This window comes from Macrobrachium nipponense, chromosome 49 (genome assembly GCF_015104395.2).
Source record: "Macrobrachium nipponense isolate FS-2020 chromosome 49, ASM1510439v2, whole genome shotgun sequence".
NCBI classification, from domain to species: Eukaryota; Metazoa; Arthropoda; class Malacostraca; order Decapoda; family Palaemonidae; genus Macrobrachium; species Macrobrachium nipponense.
The window spans coordinates 19,580,108-19,596,585 of NC_087224.1; the positions used below are offsets into that span (position 1 = coordinate 19,580,108).

Here is a 16,478-nt window from a genome sequence, read left to right on the forward strand (position 1 = left end):
TCTCAGAATTTTTTGTCAGTCCGTCCGCTGTGTGTGTGTGTGTGTGTGTGTTTTTGTGCAGTTAATATCAAGGAATTAAAAAGAAATGTAACAGCACCCCTATCATGAATGAAAGCCCCGAGCCGCCACTGACTGAATTGCCATGAAACAGTTAGGCTAAAAACCTTTACAATTAAAAGAAATATATACCAATAATAAGGGCTGTTGGGAATGCAATAAATAATGTCAGAGCGAAAGCGTGTAAAGGAGTATAAAATTAAAACTGGATCAAGTTAAAAAGAAAAAAAAAAAGAAGAAGAAGCTCTAAACACGAATGGTGTAGTGTGCGCAACTGTGTTTGTGTGGAGCGAGGACGTCAGGAACCGTTCACAGCGCCAGTCTTCAGTATTGCCGAGGAAACCGTTGAGCGAAGGTTGGGACTCGTCTCTCCTGACGATAGAGACGGTGAATGGGACTGGGTGAGTGTGCTGTTATAATACTTTTGCGGCTGTGCAGCAGATGGCAGCAACAGACTGTTGTTTGGGGCTTCTTCTAGGAGCTGCTGTGACGAGATCGATGCGGAGTCGGTGGCGCTGTTAATTATATAGCACAGTACTTAGCGCGTTTTTATTGTGGTGTACCTACTTGGGCGTACTACGGTGTTGACAGCAAGTATATTTGTAGGTACCTATCTTATGTGACGTCTGTTGTTTTATTAGGTTACGAATAATTACACACACACACACACACACACATATATATATATATATATATATATATATATTATATATATATATATATATATACATATATATATATATATATATATATATATATATATATATATATATATATATATAAATATATAACTGAATCACGAAAATATGGAAGGTGATGATTATAATAATAAGGGCAAAATCTACGGTGGATTTTGTCTATATATATATATATATATATATATATATATATATTATATATATATATATACATATATATATATATATATATATATATATATATATATATATATATATATATATATATATATATATATATATGTCATATCACATTTCCGTGATTCATATACATATATCGAGCTACAATGTCCTTTAATATCTAATTCGCTCTACCTCGGAATTAATATATTTTCATATATGCTTAACCGAAGGGGAATTTTTTCTCGATAATAGATTTGCCTGGACCAGGGCGCGAACCTATGGATCCTTTCAAACCCAGGAACGTCAGTGAAGCTTTACCTACTGGGTTTGAAAGGATCCATAGGTTCGCGCCCTGGTCCAGGCAAATCTATTATCGAGAAAAAATTCCCCTTCGGTTAAGCATATATGAAAATATATTAATTCCGAGGTAGAGCGAATTAGATATTAAAGGACATTGTAGCTCGATATATATATATATATATATATATATATATATATATATATATATATATATATATATGTGTGTGTGTGTGTGTGTGTGTGTGTGTGTGTGTCTTTTCTAGCAACATTCCCTACAGTGGCCCTTTGCATTCCCCGAAGTCTCTCTCGCGTGAAGATGAAAATAAGAGAATCTTTGCCCTAATTGAAACCGCCTGGCTCCCACGCCCCGTGAATTTGCGTTTACCGTAACGGTATATATACACGGAGGACCGGCGCAAAGTTAACGTAACGGTTCCCTGTGTCACGTCACGACTTTCCCCGTCGACGTCGAAGTCTCCAGTCTTCTGGTGACGATGCTGTTACGAACAGAGACGAGTCATCGCCAGATGAACTGAGACGATTTGATCAGATGATTCGAGGAAGTTTTCTGTATGATCAAGTCCACCGAAAATAGACCTATCTTTCGGTTGTCTCGGTACGGTGTTGTATGAGCCGCGGCCCATTGGTGGCCCGTTCTTTAGAGGGCTGCAACTTGGTATGTTTGAAGACTGTAGGGAGGATGACCAACATACCAAGTTGCATCCCTCTAGCCTCAGTGGTTTTTTTCTTATTAAAGGTTAAGTATGCCATGACCGTGCGTCTGGCAACTCTATAATGGTTTTTAATCTCTGAGGACTGACAGATCTAAAACCGTTTACATCTGAATTGTAATAGATCTCAGCAACCGTACTTTTCGTTCCAGATAACGGCTGCGTGACGAACATAACCCACCCAACCCTCGAACTACTCAAACACAGTGGGACATTAGATCGCTACGCTTTTACGTTCGCCCAAATGTTAGAGAATGGACGAAGCCTGAACTTGTCAGGTTCCTATGGTAGACGATCTCGATCGACCCTTTCCGCTCAGTAACATATTTTCCTCTTCTTCCATTTTTGGCAATTACCGTCGTTGCGTCTTCTTCTTCTTCTTCTTCTTCTTCTTCTTCTTCTTCCTCCTCTTCTTCTGTAGCAATTACCTGTGTCACGGAAACCTGATTTTAGGATATATGACACGTCGTGTGCCAACTCTTGTATTCAGTCTTTGATATCAAACATTTGATCAGCGTTCGTTTCAGCTGCTCTCTCTCTCTCTCTCTCTCTCTCTAAGCGCCTCAGCGGCGTGGTTGGTATGGTATTAACGTTCCACCTCAGTGGTCGCGGGTTCGATTTTCGGCCATTCCATTGAGGAGTGAGAGATGTGTATTTCTGGCGACAGATGTTCACTCTCGACGTGGTTCGGAAGTCACGTAAAGCCGTTTGGTCCCGTTGCTGAATAACCACTGGTTCCATGCAACGTAAAAGCACCATACAAACAAACAATCTCTCTCTCTCTCTCTCTCTCTCTCTCTCTCTCTCTGCTGATAGATGTTGATTCTCTGTTTATATTAATGGTAAGCTGCAAAACTGACAAGTAAGGAAGGAACATTTCCTTGTGCTGAAAAGTTATCCAAAAACAAATTTTCAGAAAATATCAGATTTCTCTGTTTAGCCGATTCCATCGTCGTGTAGCCACACAAGATTTTCATCTCCCATTCGTTTTTTCAAGGGATTTCAGTGATCCGACCTCCAGCTTACTCTGGAAGCGTGCTAAAATCTACGGTCAGATAGAGCGTTGTTTCACCAACGAAAGTTTAGATAAATTAGCAATAAATTATTGGAAAGAATTGTTCTGTACTGTTTAACAGGAACATTATTTATTTTTTTACACTTTCAATCTAATAGATAAATAAATAATTTTCCTAAAACCCCTTTTTCAGACCGTTTTTGGGCTTTCCTTTCCTAACCCCCCCCCACCCCGCCCCCGCCCCCCAACAAGAACAACAACAACAACAGCAGCAAGAACAGCAACAACAAAGTAGTCTGTTGGCTTACTCCCCGAGTAAGCAAAAATACTAGGAACTCGATATATTAAGCACTCACTGTATGTATCCAGTAGATGTGAATATGAGATGATCAAGTAAAAAATGCTCCGAAGTTTCTTTGGCGCAATCTAGTTTTCTGCACAGCGTATATTGCTGTCGGAGCCGCGGCCCATGAAACTTTCAGCCAAGGCCCAGTAGTGGCCTGTCCTATAGCATTTCCAGACTCACGACCAAGACTAAACTTAAATATAAAAAACTACTTAGGCTACAAGTTATGGTTGATGACTGGAGGATGGATGATCAACATTCCAATTTGCAGCCTTCTAGCCTCGGTAGTTCTTAAGATCTGAGGGCGGACAGAGAGAGTGCGGATGGACAGACAAATAGCCAACTCAGCAGTTTTCTTTTGGCAGAAAACTAGAATTTTTAGATGTTTTCGTTATTTTGTGATTTGTGCGCAGGTAACTTCTTCCAGGCTTCTTCAGTTAATACGGAAGCTGAATAAAAAAAAAAAAAGGAAAATAATCAATGAATCCATCTGGTCAGTAATCAAAGCACCAAATCTCATGAATGAAAAATATACTGAACTATAGTAGATTCACATCAACCGTGCATTTGATGTCTAGGCCAGTCCATTACGACGCTCCTGATTGGCTGTTGATAAGCCATTGACAGGGCTGGAAACTCTCAGTCTCTCGAGAGAGTTCACATAGGCTCTAGAGGAGAGGTGGAACATACATGCTGCCTATGTGAACTCTCGAGAGAGACTGAGAGTTTCCAGCCCTGTCATTGGCTTATCAACAGCCAATCAGGAGCGTCGTAAGGGACTGGCTTATAGACATCAAATGCACGGTTGATGTGAATCTACTATAGTTACTTAGTTCCGTGAAACTGACACAATAAGAAGGTTCGGCGAGTCACAGAAATGACCGAGGGGAAAATACGAATAATTTTACCAGCAGATAAATGCATGTGAATGAAAACATGACGATTGGAATGACAGCGAATGGAAAGAACGCATGAATGAGAGGATGACGTTGTAGTACTATGTATAAAGAGAGAAAATTATTATTATTATTTGCTGGAAGAGGACCTTCATTAATATAGGTCTTATTGAAAATTATGTCTATTTCAGCCACGTTTATTCTGCATAGATGTTTCTCTATTCTTCTTATCACCTGACATTTCCTCTGTACTGAAATTGGCTTTTAAAAGACCAAATGGGGGATTTATGTCAAAAACATGGTATTTGTCACATTGAGTACATCATGCAATTTGACAAATACCACGTTTTTTTGACACGAATCCCCCATCTGTCGTTTCGATAGCCAACTTGAGTACAGAAGTAAAATTCAGTAATAAGAAGAATAGAGAAACTTCTATACAAAATAAACGCTGCTGAAATTGATACTATTTTCAGTAAAGTGCTGTAAAACACTAAAACAGGAGACAAACAGCGAATGAATAAAGATAAACAAGAGGGAACACAGCTCAGTCTATACATCGATCCAAATGACGTGACGGTAATTCTACAGAATAGTTCCGCACGGACTGCAAGGAACGTAACCGAGGACACGACATCCACTAGGGATTGGGGCGTCCAATGTATTTCGCCGTGTTTAGTACTGGCCCCCGGGGGTTAATTACAGACGTCCGAATAAATATTACTTAGAATTCTTGTTCAGGAGGTAAAACTGCATAGAAAACCGCAACTGCCACAGTCTAGGCCACCGCGGAATAGTACTGTAGATCTACCGACGTGAGAAAGAATCCAGGAAAAGTGTGGCTGAGTAGGGCCAAGCAATATGGAAGTCTAGCCCCGTCAGTGCACCTCATACGGTACACTGTAAGCAACGCTGAAAGTTCTTGCAGCGTCCCTTCAACCCGTAGCTGCAACCCTTTTTTCGTTCCTCTTACCGTACCTCCATTCATATTACCCTCCCCTAACAACTGTTTCTTGGTTCAACTGCACAAAGGCGTTCCTCCCGTTACACCTTTCAAACCTCTCTCCTGTCAGTTTCATTTCCAGCGCTGAATGACCTTATGGGTCTCAATGCTTGTTGCTTGGCCTAAAATAAAACTCTCCTTATAGTCCCATATTATTCGGAATGCTCCTTTCAATGCAGAACATTTTGGGAGTGGGTGGGAACTATTCCATTCTGACATATGGTGAAAGGGTGCATGGGGGCCCCTCCCCCCTCTCCCCCCACCGAAAAAAGGGGGTTTGAGAACCACTGGTCCTGAGGGTTAACACAAACACCATTGCACAGAGTCGCGACCTTCGCCTTCCATTTGTTTTTCGTTTTTTTTTTTTTCAGCTTTTTCGTTCGTCTCTTGTTAATGTGCGGGTAGTGCGTGCACGAACCTGATTCACGGAGATGGAATGCCCCCCCTCCCCCCCATCCCAACACCAACGTCCCCTTTCTCTCGACCCTGTTTAGGATCACTTGGCATCAATGCCCTCTTGTCAAAATGGATACCCTTATGACCTTGGGCCATTGTCGTAGTATATGTCAGGCCGGCTTCTCGTCATTAGAGCTGATAAAATCTTGTTAGACAGACCTGAATCTCTATTGTTTTCGTGTTTTGGATTTATATATATATATATATATATATAGATATATATATATATATATATATATATATATATACATAACTATATATGTGTGTATGCATTTATTAAACCAGACAAACGTGGTTTCCACTGAAATGTGAGCTTAAACTTTGTCATCAAATGTAGCCAAAAAAAACATGAAAAATAGCTTTATAATATTGGTATCAAAATTATTTTTCGTACAGTGACAAAATTCATCTAACCACATGACAAAGAACAGTGAAACAGACTGACAGAAAATCTGTCGTTTCCATTATTTTTTCATTTGTGTTCTTATTTTTTTCATTGTTTATTTTCCCATTTGTCATTTTCATCTATTTTTCACCTTACTTTCCTTCTTACTTATAAAGTTTTACGTAGGACTGTCCCTGTCATGCTTTCTTTTTTTTTTTTTTTTTTTTTTTTGCAGTGTCCCACCACCTCTTGCTGCAACCCCTTTCATTCCTTTATGATATTTATAGCCTTTTTGTTCATGTGCTTATACTCATCACAATCGGCCTTGTATTAAACACGTTGCAAAGGTGGGTACATACCGGGTTAATACGACACTATCTAGGAAACCCTTGGGGACACTATCTAGGAAACCCTTGGGGGACACTATCTAGGAAACCCTTGGGGACACTATCTAGGAAACCCTTGGGGACACTATCTAGGAAAAATTCACGATCTTCACATACCGGGTTAAAACCCTTGGTGGACTGGGGAACAGTCCAAAGAATGGAGGACCTTATCTGCGTAATTGGGGGATATGGATAGCGTAAGAACTAATCTCACTATTAGCTCTCAAGTCCCTGTGTATCTGCCGAATGATAAGTGAAATGTGCACAGACATCATGACGCTGCATTTTATGAAAGCAGGAGCGGTGGCACGAGCCACGTCATTCCCTTCTCTTGCCCAGACCCAAAGAAAATAAGAAAATGAAATGGAAGAAAGAAAACACAGAGGTGTGAGGAGAATTCCAAAATGTTTCAGTACGACGAAAAACAGGTAAAAAATGCACCTCGAGCTTTCTGTACAGCATATAATGCTGTATGAAACTCTCAGCCAAGCCCCATGAAACTTTCAGCCATAGCCCGGTAGTGGCCTGTGTTGTTGGCACCTATAGCAGGGCCAGATGCACGACCTATGGCAACCTTTAACCTCAAATAAAATAAAAACTACTGAGGAGGCTAGAGGGTTGCAATTTGGTATGTCTGATGACTGGAGAGCGGATGATGACCATAGCAATTTGCAGCCCTCTAATCTCAGAAGTTTTTAAGATCTGAAGACGAATAGTGTTCTTTTACAGACAACTAAAAAGTCAGTAGTCCTCTTTATCCCAGAGTTCGCATGATGATTCAGAAGAGGTGAGGCACTTTCTGGTGTTCCAACTTAAAGGAGAGAAATCTTTATTTTAAGGCGGTCTGATAGTAGCAACTGTCAACCCACCTCTTCTCATATGACCTCTGAGGAAATTGATCATCATTCGAACTACAGAATTCACTTTCTGTTTCCGTCCTCTAGCGTCCACTACTTCGGGGTCTTGGCTCAGTGCGGACGCAAGATTTCCACCATGCGGGACTCCTTGTCTGAATAGATCAAACATTTTGTCATTCATTTTGTCATTATGATTCAAACTGTCAGCAATTTTTTTTATTATTATGTTCGAAAATGTCAGCACATTATTATTCATTCATAAATTGTCTGGATACAATAATAATGATAATGAGTTTCTATAGACCAGAGAATAAATGAAAATATAAAAAATATATGGTAACAGAAAGTATGAAAGCTCTTAACTAAGAAGAATGTGAAGCTAACAAGATTCACTAGGGTTATTTCACCTTGTGTGTGATATGACACGACAGCCACGGCCCATTTTATGCTGACCAGCTCCTCATACCCGCATGTAATGCCCAGGAGCGCGAAGAATTGAATTAATAACAATACTAGTCATATTAATAATAGTCTCAAGGCCACTGGCTTCGTACCAGCAGATTCTGGGCGACTTTGTTCTAGGCACTGAATCGTCAAATATTGTCTGGAGTCAAAACTTTCCACTTTCATTTGCTGCTGGGAAACGAACCCCCGTAAAGGGGTAGTGCCGTCAGTGCACCTCGTGCGGTGCCCTGTATAGGCCTTGCTTAAGGTCCTTCTCTAGGCCCATAGCTGCAACCCTTTTCGTTTCTCTTACTGTACCTCCTTTCATACTCTCTTTCTTCCATCTTACTCTCCTCAACCCTCTCCTAACGACTGATTCATAGTGCAATTGCTTTGGGGTCTTCCTCCTGTTACATCTTTCAAGCCTTTTTATTGTCAATTTCCGTTTCAACGCTGAATAACCTCGTAGGTCCCCAGTGCTTGGTTTCCGGTACTGGGAGATGAAAGAAGTGGCTCGTTGGAGTTTTCTCTGGTTTTCTAGACTTGCTGAGATTGGTCAGATAAACCAGTAGGGATGAATATAATGTATACGCCTTATATATTGCTTAAAAAATCACAGTAGACGCACGTGACTTCATGGTATATAAGCGGATACCACAGGAAAATAATAGGCAGAAATTCTAGCCGAACGCTATCGTCCTTGAAAGAGACATTGTCGAGGCACAAATGAGATACAGTTGGAAAGAAAGTTACAAGGTAAACAAAGAGATCAAGAAAACCAGATGGCATTGTATATCATATACATATGTACGTATATGGGTATGTGTGTAAGTATGTGAAAGTCTGCCTTAAAGGAGTATCATGGGAGTTAATATCCGTCTTTTAAAGATGAATAACCCTTGCTATAGTAACTTCACATCAACCGTACATCTGATATCTAGGCCAGTCCTTTACGACGCTCCTGATTGGCTGTTGATAAGCCACTCACGGGGCTGGAAACTCTCAGTGTCTCGAGAGTGTTCACATAGGCAGGACACGACTTTCAAAAGTATCCTTCAGAAGAGGTGGAACACACATCCTGCTGATGTGAACTCTCCAAAGAGACTGAGAGTTTCCAGCCCTGTGATTGGATTATGAACAGCCAATCAGGAGCGTCGTAAGGGACTGGCCTAGACATCAGATGCAAGGTTGATGTGAATCTACTATAGGCTGTGAGAGTATGCAGTAATACCAGAAGATTTTCGTTCAGTCAAAGTTCGGCTGAACAAAAGCATAGATAACGACAGCACCGACTGTTTCTAAGCTTTCCTTTGCTTCTGCTGATATTATTATTACTATTATTATATTATTATTATTATTATTTCAGCAGATCAAACACAAATTCCCATGGAACAAGCGCACCAAAGAGACCACTGACTTGAAATTCAAGCTTCCAAAGGATGTTGGTTTCAACCTCCCGCCACTAAAGACACCACATTGCACCAGTAACTGATCATGATACTGAGCCATTGAATTTATTCATCGCCCTCGGGGAGACGCAAACCCCCTGTGACATCTGATTGGCTAGTCACGACACTAACCACAATACCAGCTGACCAGCTAATGTAAGGGTAGTACTTGTAGTGTCAGGAAGACATTGGGGAAATGTGAAAGAAAACTAATGATTTAAGTCGAGGATTATACTGATAAAATTGCCTGTGGGAAGAACAAGGCGTGATCCGACCTCCAGCTTACTTGGGACACGTGCTAAAATTTACGGTGAAATAGAGCGTTGTTTCACCAACGAAAATTAAAATGAATGCGCTGTATTTTATTAGAAAGAATTGTCCTCTACTGTTTAAAATGCGCATTATTTATTTCGTATATTTTCATTCTATTAAATAAATCATAAATATCCTATCCTAAAATTCCTGTATATCTTTAACTCAATGCGAAACATTTTTCAACCCGTTTGAGGCTGTTCCATAGGGCTTTCCTACTCCCCCCTCCCCCACCTAGAACAACAACAACAAAGTAATATGTAGGCTTACACCCCAAGTAAGTAAAAATGCTGTGACAGAGTGTATAGAGTTCAGGACTAAAAGGAATTAGTGGGAAAGCGTGATTTCTTTGGAGAGCCATATAACCTGCACTGGCCTATGTTTGGAAAATGTTGAAGAGTAGTTGTGCTAAGTGATTTTAATACCAAGGTATATGATAGAGTAGGAGATTGTGTTCTTATTATATACGGAGTTCCTAGGGTAAATAGATCATCATTGGACGAGTGGTTTACATGCTTGCCCACCAATTTGGTATTCCTGAGTTTGATTCCCTCCCCCCCCTCACCCCCGCTCTGTCAACGTGGAGTCAGAGCAATTTGTTTCTGGTGATTAGAAAATAATTTCTCGATATAATGTGGTTTGGATCACACAATAAGCTGTAGGTCCCATCGCTAGGCAACCAGTTGGTTCCCAGCCACTTAAAAGTAATCCTTCTGGCCAGTCGTAGGAGAGCTGTTTATCAGCTCAGTAATCTATTTAAACCAAGATATACTTAACCTAGAGTAAATGATAATAGAGGAAGTCCTGCAGAACTTTCTATGGCAAGGGACTTGCTCTTTGGAATGGCAAGCTTTCCAAAGAAAAATGTTATTCATCAGTAGCCTACACCTGGGAAAAAGAAAACGATGGTAGAAAGAGTTTACTAGTTTGTGCGATAGTACAACAGTTGATACGACAGACTGTTGATACCTCTAATAGTGAGGAGAGGAGTGGCAGGAGATATATCTGATCATAAGTTGATTGAAGCAAAAGTTGATTGTATACATATAAATTGAAACTGGAGAGGATGGAGCAAACACAGGACTTTACTGTAATTAATACAGGTCAGTTTGATAAGAAGGATGTAAGAAAAGAATATAGGTAGAAGAAAGTTGAAATATTGGCCAGAGGTAAAGGCATAGAGGTTGAAGAAGTAGACATTATACATACAGAAGCCCATGATGGATTCACAGGATCATCAAAGCAGCATGTTTGTAAATGTAGGAGGGTAAGGAGAGGAAATAAAGCTGTCAGTGGCTGGGTGTGGAAATGAGAATGTTTGAGGTGCGGTTGCGGGACAAGAGGAGAGAGGATGGAGTGGGTAGTCAAGAACTGATGGTGGAAAAAGAAGGCAACTAATAGACAGAGGGAGAATGGGAGCAGGAGCTTCAGAATGAATCAGAATTTGGTCCAGAGGGAAGTAAAGGGAATGATGCCGTTTGATGTGAATGGAGTCGTGAGTCGATGGAGTCAGTGTTTAGAAGACTTTCAGAATATGGAAGACGCAAAGAGGCAGAGATGAATGGCACAACAGTAGTAAGAGTAATGTGCATTCGAGAACGCTTGTGGAAGCAGTGGTTGGGTATGCAAAGAGGCCAATTTATATGTTGCAGAGCAGGAAGATACGGGTCTATCACATCACTCCATCCCAAAGATCAATGCATAGAAACTGGTCGCAGATTTTAAGAGTCTGGCGTGAGCGTTAAAGGGTCACAATGCATTCCAGGACGCCAACAGGACACGAGCGAATCGAAAGGCGGCGCTTGGCTTTTTTAATCTTGACTGATAAGGTAGCAGCGACTGGGCTGCTGTTATCTTGATTGCTGCTTCTTTATCCAGCCAGTGTCATAAATCTATTTTAATCAATTAGAGTCATGGGTAAACAGCCCTCTACAAAGCACCGCCACAGAAGCACGTTTACTCGTATCGGATCTTTCCTTAATAGTGACCCCTAAAAGTTTTCGGAGGTCGTTATCAAGGAATAATATTTCTTGGGGGTCATTATCTTTATGAAAGTTACAGTCTTATGTTTTAACGGTCATCCCCAACGGGTTTGTACACTACACGCTGCAAAGTTGGATACATACCGGGTTAAAACCCCTGTGGGTCACTGTCTATGAAATCCCTCATCTCTTTCACCAAGTGGCCAAAAGCAGGCGCAGTTTCAGTTTTGCCAATTCCAGTCACAAAATAGAAACTGCACAAGTTGTGCAATACTGTTTGATACATTCTTATCAATGACACGCAAATTCATTTCGCCAGTATTGGTAGCAAAACTGAAGTTCAACATAGTTCCTTTGTATATGTGAAACTGCCACCAACATTGGCTTTTTAATGTCAAGTTTGGCAACAAGATGGTTAGTGACACCAGAGAAAGCATTTGTACCCCACAGTTCTGGGACACATATTCCTGAATTGTAACCATTACTAGACATTCCCTGAAAAAATTGAGATGCCATACTGTAAAAACTAACTGTAGAATCTTCTTGAAAATAACCGTATTATGTTTCCCACTAACCTAACCCAACTCAACTTAACCTAACCTAACCTAACCTAGGGGCATGACAAAACCAAAAACCGAGGGAGTTGTTTGTAACAGATTTGGAAACAAAGGTGTGGTTTATCTGTAGAGGTCAAACCCAATAAATGCCTCGGCCTATTATAGCACATCTTTTTACGACCAGTCTTTGTGATAAAAAGACATTTCTGCTGGAATGTCGAAGCGTCACGGAGGGATTTTATGACGATGCATCTTACATAATTTTATGACTACGGAAGGTATGGTTATGTAATTCATTCTTCACTTTACTTCTGACTGATATTTTTCAAAGATCTCCAATTTTTAATGTTTTTCCAGGTTACAAAATAGGTACTCTGGTCACTTGCGAGGTGCTTTGAACTTTCCATCCCATAACACTGTCCAATAGCTCTTTGTATTTCTTTGCTCTCTCTCTCTCTCTCTCTCTCTCTTCAATATTTTTTATTGTTAATAGATCATTATGCAGTGGACCCCGCATATTCACTTATTCGCGGATTTCTATGTGGACCATATCTACCCATTATTTGCAGGAAATTAGCATATTCGCGGTATTTTTCTATGAGAAATATCCACAAATTCCTGGGTTATTTGATCAGTTTCATCATAAAATGCATTTTTTGTGATAAAACTATTTTAAAAACCAGGTATAAGCATTTTTAGCGGGTTTTTCTTGAGTTTTAACTAACAAAATAGTTTTAAGCATTTTTATAGGGGTTTTAACTGTTCGCAGTTTTTAGGTGAGTGGTTGGTCTGGTACGCATCCACCCATGAATATAGGTGGAACACTGCACATATTAATAATAGTTATAGTATTAGCCTTTCTACAGAGGAGAATCAGATGCGGTAGTTTTCCTGGGCTTAATGCGACACAAATGTTTCTCTAAATGTAAGAACAATAGTGTGACATACAGACAGATAACATCTCTCTCTCTCTCTCTCTCTCTCTCTCCATTCGCCCGGCGTTCGAGAAAAGTCTCGAATGAAAGACAATTTGAAATAAACTTGATTACAGTATAGCAAAAATATGATATAAAAATTGACAAAATTATTGATGGGTAAGGAAACGATCAGGAAAGAAATATTGCGTGTATCTTATCCTTCCTTATTCCTTACAGCTCCATATCGGCGCAATCACCTTTTCTATGCAGCGTATAATCTTGTGGGAAACTTTCAGCCAGGGCCAATGAAACTCTTACCCTTGGCCCATTAACCTCAACCACAGTCCAGTGATGGCCTGTGTTGTTGGTATCTATAGTGGAGCCAGAAACACGATCATGTCTAACTTTAACCTTAAATAAAATCAAAATTCCAGGGGCTAGAGGGCTGCAATTTTGTATGTTTGATGACTGAAGGAAGGATGATCAACATGCCAATTTGCAGCCCTCTAGCCTCAGTGGTTTTTAAGATCCGGGGGAGGACGGAAAAAATGCCGACGGACAGGCAAATAGCCGTCTCTTCTACAAAAAACTAAACGAAGACAGAGACAGTCTTTGTGTACAGCTTAGAGAGATTGCCCTTAAAATGTAGGATTATTGCAATATGAGAACCTTTTCCTTATAATGAATATTATGACTTGAGTATTGACACCTTCTTTTCTCAATATAATGTAGTTCAGATCCCACAATAAGCTGTTAGTACCGTAACTAAGTAACAAATTGGTTCCTAGCCACATAAAAATATCTAATACTTCGGGCTAGCCCTGGAAGAGCTGTTAATCAGCTCAGTGGTCTGGTTAAACCGGGATATACTTAACTTTGAGTATTGACACCGTCAAAACCTTGGTCATATAAACCTGTTGAGACAGCAAGTCCCGACTTACTGACGAAAATGACGGCAGATTGATAGCAGGTACCCCTTACGTTCCTTTTACTGTGCCTCCTTTCATAGTCTTTCTTCCATCTTGCTTTCCAATGTTTAATAGCGCAACTGCTTCGAGGTTTTCCTCCTGTTACACCTTTCAAACCTCTTACTCTCAATATTCCTCTCAGCGCTGAATGTCCTCGGCTTAAATTCTATATGCTATCTGTATAATCTATAAAAAAAAAAACCATTGCTGTAGTAACTACTAAAGTTGAGAATGAAAGTGGAATTCAGCATCTTTACTATCAATGAGATATCTATTGAAAGACGATATCTTTCAAATCAATTGAGCAGATAAGATATACAACTACGAAGGAACGAACCACTTGTGATGTTGCCTACTGGAAGAGAGTGACTTGACAGGTGCCAAAAGTTGAATTAATGACTCTGGAGATGCAGAGAAAAACCAAGAGTCGTGGAGTTGTTGGAACGTAAAGAGAGAACGGACAATCGAGTAATAAATGCACAGAAGTTTGCTTAGACGCAATTAAGTTTACTGTGCGAAACTCTATGCCACGGCCCATAATCCTCTCGCCTGCAGCCTTTGAAATTCTCAGCAAAGGCATGAAAGTTTCAGCCAAGGCCGTCGTGGCCTTGTGTTGTTGCGGTGCCAGATGCACGATAATGGCTAAGTTTAACATTAAATAAGATAAAAACTAGTGAGGCTACAGGGCAACAGTTTGGAGGGTGGATGATTAAAATATCAATTAGCGGCCCTCTAACCTCAGTAGTTTTTATGATCTGAGGGCGGACGGACAGGCGTAATAGTCGTCTCAATGGTTTTCTTTTACGGAAAACTAAAATTGCTGATAAAGAATCCCAAAGGCTAGAGGAAGGAGAGAGATGAAGATGATCACAGGACTGGAAACTTTGGAATTAAAATTTCAGGGGGTGGAATTGTGACCACAGATTGTCAGGCTCAATCTGGCTCTAGGACCACACAAAATCCAGTGGGCACTGGGAGGTCACACTGGGCTTTTCTCTCCTCTAGCTTTTTGTGTTTGTGTTAGTATTTTGTTGCACATTATTTCGAATGCACCTTTTGAGGCAGACAAATTTGGAAAGGGGTTCGGGATGACATTCGGACACATGGTGAAAGGATGCATGGGCCAAAGAAGGTTGAGAACCACTGCTCTACTGAGTGCTTTCGCTTCCAAACTTGACCTTCCCAAGGACCCCCTGATATGATGAACCCCAGCCAATTCAAAGTTATCATTACCATACCGGGATACCCAGTACAGCCTAGTATATATCTAATATTTGCTTATTCCTGCACAAATTAAGTACAAGTCATTGTATAACATATTTTCAATATTCTTCAATGCTTTAAATTCAATACAGAGTAAAAACGGTGAAAAAAGCCACAATTTTTTTCTGGAGTTGAAACAATATTAATTTTTTCATTGTGTCGTGGACCCAGTAGAGCCTTTTCCTAGACTCCCAAACGACTGGGCCTTAGAGGACATCCATGCCAACGTGTGAAGTGTAAAGATATACTCTTTATCACACGATTTTCTCATTTTTTTTACTTTCTGACATCCCTTTTATTTTCGTGTGAGCCTTGCGTCTGCATGTATGTGTGTGTGGCTGTCTAAAGAGGCTATTAACTGTAACAGCTTAGGTGCTTGTGTCAGAGAGACAGCGAGAAAGTCTGCTTCATAGATATTTCATGTTTATTAGATAGTTGACTGTCCTGCCTTATTTTTCCTGCCATTCAAGTGACAATTTGCCGATAACTGCATCTGTCTCTCGTTACCTAAAATACGCTACGCGACGAATAGCAGCAGAACATAATGCGCAGTCATGGCAGAGTGACATAACAGGGTCATGTTTGCATAGGTGTGTGTGTGTATATATATATAGTATATACCTTGGCGTCGAATTTCTGAGGATAGGGGCGTTTTATTGTGGTCGAGTGGCCGCTGGGCCTTGATAATAGGAGCCTACCCGTTCCAGCGAGCGTCCCATTCGCTGCCCTGTTGACTGAGCGGTGTGTGTGTCTGTATGTGTGGGCTGTTGCTTGGTGTTGGAGATTCTCCTGTTTGTGCAATTCTTGTGATTCGGGCGTCGTGATTGGTTGGAGGGAACGAAACGAGCTCCCATGGTGTAGCAAGGTTGGATCTGTTTGTCGTCTGGTTTTTCTTTGTTTAGATACATTGGCGCTCAGTCTTTTTTCTTTTGTTTTTAGTGATGCACCCTAACTGACGTAATCATCACCGTGGCACCCATCTTTACCGTCCCACCATATCGCATGATTATATATATATATATATATATATATATATATATATATATATATATATATATATATATATATATATATATATATATATATATAAAATAAAGGGAGCCCATAAAACGCCAAAATATAGAGAGTAGTACTATATTTCAGACTGCTGTCTCTTTCTGAAATGTAGTACTTACTTTCTATATTTTGGCGTTTTTATGGGCTCTTTTTATTGGCTGGAATTCTGTGGCAACAGAACATTTTTTTACCAGTCATATATATATATATATATATATATATATATATATATATATATA

At 40.2% G+C, this 16,478-nt stretch overlaps 1 protein-coding gene across 5 annotated transcripts in view; it reads left to right on the forward strand.

Moving 5' to 3' along the window:
* Positions 1–350: 350 nt before the first annotated feature.
* LOC135205369 (ATP-dependent translocase ABCB1-like) overlaps positions 351–16,478 on the forward strand; it is a 45,669-nt gene continuing 29,541 nt past the window's right edge. Inside the window, exon 1 of one of the 5 annotated variants that reach the window (XM_064235862.1) lies at positions 351–458. Coding sequence is in view for 1 of the 5 variants with exons in the window: in XM_064235861.1 (XP_064091931.1) it covers positions 9,339–9,340 (2 nt within the window). In the remaining 4 variants the exon portion in view is untranslated. Of the gene's footprint in view, positions 459–520; positions 664–9,182; positions 9,341–15,894; positions 16,049–16,478 lie in introns of those variants that run through there. The other 4 variants (XM_064235865.1, XM_064235864.1, XM_064235861.1 and 1 more) reach the window with 4 other exon arrangements.